Consider the following 6,106-nt stretch of genomic DNA (forward strand, 5'->3'; position numbering starts at 1 on the left):
TTTGTGTATATTCCCATATTTTGTTGTCACCTAGGACAACTTCCATCTCGTCTTTCGAAGCACAAAAAATCGAGGTACCCTCCAATGCATACTCAAGCCTCAATCCATTGAAAGAGAATTTTCCTACATTGAAGAGAATATGCACCAAAAAACTCTGCAAATCGAAATTTCTCTGAGAGAATATCTATACCAAGGGTTCTATGTAGTCTTCCATAACTCTGATAACATGTAGAAATTTGCTACTGCTAATGAAATCAAGAGACACAAATTCTACTCTACTAATTTGTGGAATGGAAATCAAAGTTTAGAAACACATGCAATGACATGTAACCATTAAAACACCACAAGAACACAATGATTTATAGGGTAACCCAACTAGGATAAACCCCTCTTCTTCTTTGCATTAATTCAGATGAAAAGAGAAACAATTACAATGTCTTGCTTCAACTTTGAAGCACACTCTGCACTGCAATCCTATTCTCCTGCTTCTTGACTTTCTTTGGCCAACACTTAGCCAATTCAAGCCTCAACCAACCTCTTAATTCCTTGCGCAGTCCTAGAGGAATTAGTCCCCCAAAAATAGGAGAACTTCTATATTTCCCTGCACAATAGCTTCAGGAATTGATCAGCTCAGTGAAAAAGCATTGTACACTCAACAATATACAAGTATAAATACAAAGTTTCCTTTCCCTCCACCTTAACTAGGAAATTCAAATTCCATGAATGACATGGTCTATTTTTAGTTGATTGACTAGTTAACTCAAAGATCAGTGAGTAAACGACAATCTTAACTGCTCAACTGACCTTCAATTGAATCAACTAATGACTAGAGGTCAGATAACTGAGTTTAATTAACAGTAACTCCACTAGATTTCTAAATATTAGCAATCACTACATGCGAAAATATGCTTCTAGCCCAAAAATTGAATTTACTGAGTAAACAAGTGGACAAAGCCATGTCACACAAGTTAACTACAATCTAACTCATCCTACATATGTGGAAAATGGAATTACTCAATTTGACTAAGGCACAAGTCAAAATTGTGCCTTTTTTCTTGCTACAATTTCTAACACGGTTTTTCTCCTTCTCTCGTCTTGATATGATGGTACCCACTCTTTAAATCTATTTTTGATAAAAATATTGCACCACCCAAACAATCCATTATATCATTTATGCACCATTCAAAAAATCCATTATATCATCCATACGAGGTATGGGAAATCTGTACTTGTTTGTTATCTTGTTGATAGCTCTTGATCCAATACACATTCTCTAACCTCCATCTTTCTTTGAATTAAAAACCAGCAACAAAAGGGCTCAAACTTTTTCTAATCATTCATTTGTCAAACAGTTCCTGAACTTGTTTTTGAATTTCTTATTTTCCGTAAGTGTCATCTTATAGGATGCTTTGTTGGGTAAACTAGCTCCAGAAATTAGATCTATGTGATGGGTGATGCTCCTTACAAGTGGTAAGGCATTTTGCAACTCATCAACGATAACATCTAATAATGATTGAATTCTAGTAGGAAACTTGTTCTTATTGAATGTGTAAGGACAGTTCTAGGCTTACCAATTAAAGAAAATTGTAATTATTCTTTCCTTTTGACTTCTTGTAATAGCTTATTCCCGATCATCATAAACATGCTTGGTCTTGCTTCCTCCTTAACTATCTTTTCCTCCAAGGGAAAATAACACGTGCGCACAGTTATCCTTTTCAAAAGAATAAGTGTTTCTTCTTCCATCATGGAGAAACCATGTGGAAAATATCCATAGGCATGATGTCACACAACACTTTGTCCTTGTAGCTGCCAATATGGAACTCTACTTTTCTTTGTTCATTTACCAACATATAGTGTCCTTTTTGCAACTAGGAAACTTGATAAGGAGTGGGATGTGCCATCCTTTGGAAGCCTAGCTACTCTTCCATCATTGTAGAGACCAAATTATCAGTGCTTCCATTATCTATGATCACCTCACAACATTTTCATTATAGAGAGTATATGTGCAGCCAATGTGGGGATATTTATGATGAAGCAGGCTACAAAGTGGTTCAAATCCCAATGCTTGGAGCTTACCCTGCACCTATGTCTTTTGCAGTTAAAAAAGAGGAACGCTCTGCTGTTACACAAGAATCAATAGGACCTTCAAAAATTCCAAAAAGCGAAGCTAATCTACACGAACCGTGGCCTACAACAATTGTTAAATCCGAAGCTCCTGTTAAATTTGAAGCTCCTGTTCTTATTAGTAAAGGTGTTCAAACTCTACCTCTTGATACAACTGTCAAATCTGAACGCCCTACTGTTACACAAGAACCAGTGGGACCTTCAAAAATTCCAAAAGGTGAAGCTAATCTACAGGAACCTTGGCCTACAACAATTGTTAAATCCAAAGCTCCTATTCTTATTAGTAAAGGTGTTCAAACTCTGCCTCTTGATACAATTGTCAAATCTGAAGCTCTTATTTTTATTAGTACTTCTACTCAAACTCTGCCTTTTGAAGCAACTAAATCTGAAGTTCTTGATAAAACTACTCAAATTGTGCCTATTGCTCAACCCGTCCTCTCTGTTTTTATTAGTGAAGCTGTTCAAACTTTGCCTCATGATGCAATTGTTCTTTTGGATCAATCTACTCAAACTCTGTGTATTGATGAACCTGCCCCTCTTGGCAAGATCAGTACCCCTACTTTTGTGGAACAAGCCACTCAGACTCTACCTCAGCCTACCACTTGCAATGTTGGAACACAAACTCAACCAAGGAATGAGCAGGTAATAATGAACAAATAGAAGGAGTCTGCTATTACACATCGCAAAATTTTGTAGGAGCACAAACTACTTTGGCTGAACCACGTATATTCAGACTGGGAAGTTTTAGAGCAAACAAGTGCCCATAAGAAGCAGAATGAGGAGTTAAAAAGAAAATTGCTCTTGATGTTCGATTGGGTACAAAAATTGTTGGCTGCTAGGAAACCATCCCTAAATTACTCTCTTTTCCTTACAGAATGACTTGCATTCATTTAGATAAAAGAAATGAAATATGGAAGACCCTATGCAGTGTTCAAACTAGCAGATTTTGTTCAAACTTTTGCAGAAGCCTCTACTAGTGATCAGCGTTTACTATGTGAGTTATATCTTCATAATGAAGCCATTCCTAAGGACAGACAATTTAATCTTAATCCTCTTGTTGGTGATATCCAGATTCGGGCACTCGTCGCCTTTCTTGCCAACAAGATTACGTGGCAAAATGCTTTTCTAGCTGCTAGGCATAATGAAGATAACCGTCTCCTTTGGATATAGCCAGAACCACAGAATGTTGCCATCTTTGTTTCAGAATATTATCAATTTTTGAAGAAACCAGAGATGATTCAACATATGCAGCAACTACAGGCAACAGTACTTCATGATTGTAAACAATTTATTAAATCTAAAGAGATTGCTACCCTAAAAGTAAATAACATGTTTTAGCAACAATCTTTTGAGGAAAGGCAGAAGCATAATCCATTTAGTCCTACCAATTTTGAGACAACAATCTTCCGGGTACCAAGTTACATCAAATGTGTCCAACAATGCACTGAAAATTGGATAGGTTATCAGTTCCATTTTCCCATTCTGTGGATGCGAGTAGAGAAGTATCAGGCTCATCATAGGTTACCCAAAAAAATTGGAGCAGCAGCCTGGCAAAGGCTACAATATGTTCAAGGATTCAGAGCCCCAATAGACAGTGCTTTCTACAGCTAGTGCTTAAGTAATTTGCACGCCAAGAGTTAGTATCCGGATTCAGATTTAGATTGAAGTTGCTTGAGGACATGCAACCCTTTTAGTTGGGGGGATGTTAGGACCCTATAATGTACCTGATGCAGGAGCATCCAGCTCCGAGGAGACAGAGACTCAATGACTGGTTCGTGCAGAAACAGGACACGACTTCAAGGGTGATTGGACAGGTCACCAAAAGGAAAAATTGGTTGTTGTTTTTAGTTAATCATTATTCATTTCTTTTCTTTTATTTAATTACAGCACAAGTTAAGTTACTGGTAGTTAGCTAGGTAACCAACAACTGTTTTAGTTAATTTATTGTTTAAAGAAACAGGTAACAGTTAAAGAATTCAGTTTCTAAACAGTTAGATTCAGTGTAGCTCAAAATGAAAAAAACACGATGTAAGAGGGATCCTTTTTTTGGGTTCACCTCAGAAGAAGTAAGGAAAATATAGCAAGACAGTATTCAAGCAATATAGAAAGACACCCTCTGTAATTGAAGCATTGATTTCTTTTCCTGAATATAAATTACTGTTCATTACTTTTCTGTGTTATACAACTGAGAGTTACAAACATTTGTTATTTTGAAACAAATTAAGATAGAACGATATTCATATGCTGTAACTAGAAATATTGAAGCAATTACAGGCCTCAGGCCGAAACCATAAGTACATTCCCAGGTCTATCACACAGCAAGAAGCGTAAAGCGGCCAAGCAGCATATGCATACAACGTTGCGAGGATAAAGTAAAGACAGACTTCGTACCAAGTCAAGTTACGGCCAAACCGAACAGAGCCCATAAGCCAACACAAAGAGTCACACGGTCATTTACAAATCAACACAGCGACTATTAACAAAGGTAACAATTCCAGAACCGTTGCTTTCATTTATACAGTATTTCATAAGTCTTCGTAAACCACAGCCCAATAAATAACAACAGAGTCACATAACAAAAGCGGCACCGCCGTAACAACATAAGTCTAAGGTATAGACGCATGGAGGTCATACAATGACACAGAGGAACGAAACCCTGAAGATGTGAACGCCAGCAAAGGGCACGACCATTCTACAAAACCTAACCAACAGAACCCTACAGCAAGTACATACTGCATAATCTAAGAAACGCTGGAATAAGAGTAGACCCTACCCGGTCACAAGGGTACCAGAGATTGGAGGAAGCTGAGGACTGCACATTTGAAACCCTCGCGAGCAGAGCTCCCAACCCACCTGCACAGGACCACTGAATGAGTTAAGACATTTCTATAACCAGAATAAATGTCAGAAGAAGCCGAGTAAATATTGTAAGATGCAAGAGTAAGAGAACCGTGAACTTACCCAAGGGTCGACGAAGGCTGCCGAGCCACAAAACGAAACCATAAGCTGAAAGGCACAAGAACCCTGTAAGCATCGATAACAGGTGGCAGAGGACGATAAAACATAGAACCAGAGGTTACCTTGAAGCCTGGTTGCGTTCGGAGGGAAGATAGCTTTGTGGCTGCGAATACCTGCACAGGACCAGAGCTCAGAAACCGGAAACCAAAGGATTGTTTCGCCAAAGCCATAAAAATACAAACCCTTACCACAGACTTCCAAACCAGGTCGACGAAGACAGCAGCTACAGCAAAGGATTTGCATTTCGAACAGAGCCACAACCAGTGACAGAGTAAGGGATATGGTGGGATAGCGCGCGAGAGCAGCGCCATAACAATACAGAGCAGGTAACAGAAGGAGACGGAGTGTAGCTGAGCCGAGAGGCCACCATCAGTGACAGAGTGAGAGATAGGTTGTGTTAGCGCACAGAGGGCAGCGCTATAACCACGCGGAGCTGGAACAGAAGGGAGAACGAGTGCAAATGAGCCGAGACTAAACCTTAAGGGTTTTACAAAGGCGGAAAGCCACGGAGAGGACCGGTGATCAAACCTGTTAACCGGAAGATGAGAACGTAAATGCGCCTCGGTATTAGGACAGATATTTACCCGCGCCAAGTGTGACCACGTGGGACTGAAGTGAGTCACGTGGCTGAGACCACGTCACCAGGGCTGGGCCATCATAAGTGGTATCAGAGCTAGTTTCTTGAGTTAGAACCAATGGAACAGGGAGAAGGTGAAGGTGAAGGAAGAGGAAGAGGAAGAGGAAGAGGAAGAGGAAGGGGAAGAGTAGTCCGGAGGGTAGTAGATGATGGACTTCGAGAGGAGATTCGAGTTTTGCGTGAAAGATTGGCAGTAGTGGAAGCTGGGGGAAGAAGAAACCCAGCAGATGACAGTGATGAAGAAGAAGTTGAACCAGAGGAGGAATTAGAGGGGGTGACACCAGAATTTAGATTGTTGAAGTCGGTCTTGCTGTCAAGTCATAAGCC

General features: G+C 39.7%; 1 protein-coding gene across 1 annotated transcript; it reads right to left on the reverse strand.

Annotated features, from left to right (window-relative positions):
- Positions 1–4,901: 4,901 nt before the first annotated feature.
- On the reverse strand, positions 4,902–5,844 carry LOC149196986 (uncharacterized). Its single transcript, XM_089408519.1, has 2 exons — positions 5,086–5,844; positions 4,902–4,977 (listed from the first exon to the last, which is right to left on the reverse strand). Exons 1-2 carry the CDS (start codon positions 5,451–5,453, stop codon positions 4,902–4,904), a joined length of 444 nt encoding a protein of 147 aa, XP_089264645.1. The 5' UTR covers positions 5,454–5,844.
- Positions 5,845–6,106: the final 262 nt, after the last annotated feature.

The sequence above is a fragment of the Pinus tabuliformis genome, chromosome 2_2 (assembly GCF_031772625.1).
Source record: "Pinus tabuliformis cultivar Carrire ecotype Pingquan chromosome 2_2, CPIR1, whole genome shotgun sequence".
Classification (NCBI taxonomy): Eukaryota; Viridiplantae; Streptophyta; class Pinopsida; order Pinales; family Pinaceae; genus Pinus; species Pinus tabuliformis.

Excerpts from the sequence above, each read along its gene's own strand:
- LOC149196986 (XM_089408519.1), bottom strand. The coding sequence starts at position 5,453 with ATGGCGCTGCTCTCGCGCGCTATCCCACCATATCCCTTACTCTGTCAC. Across the intron at positions 4,978-5,085 it reads CAGCCTTCGTCGACCCTTGG|GTGGGTTGGGAGCTCTGCTC; the intron begins GTAAGTTCACGG and ends GGTCCTGTGCAG.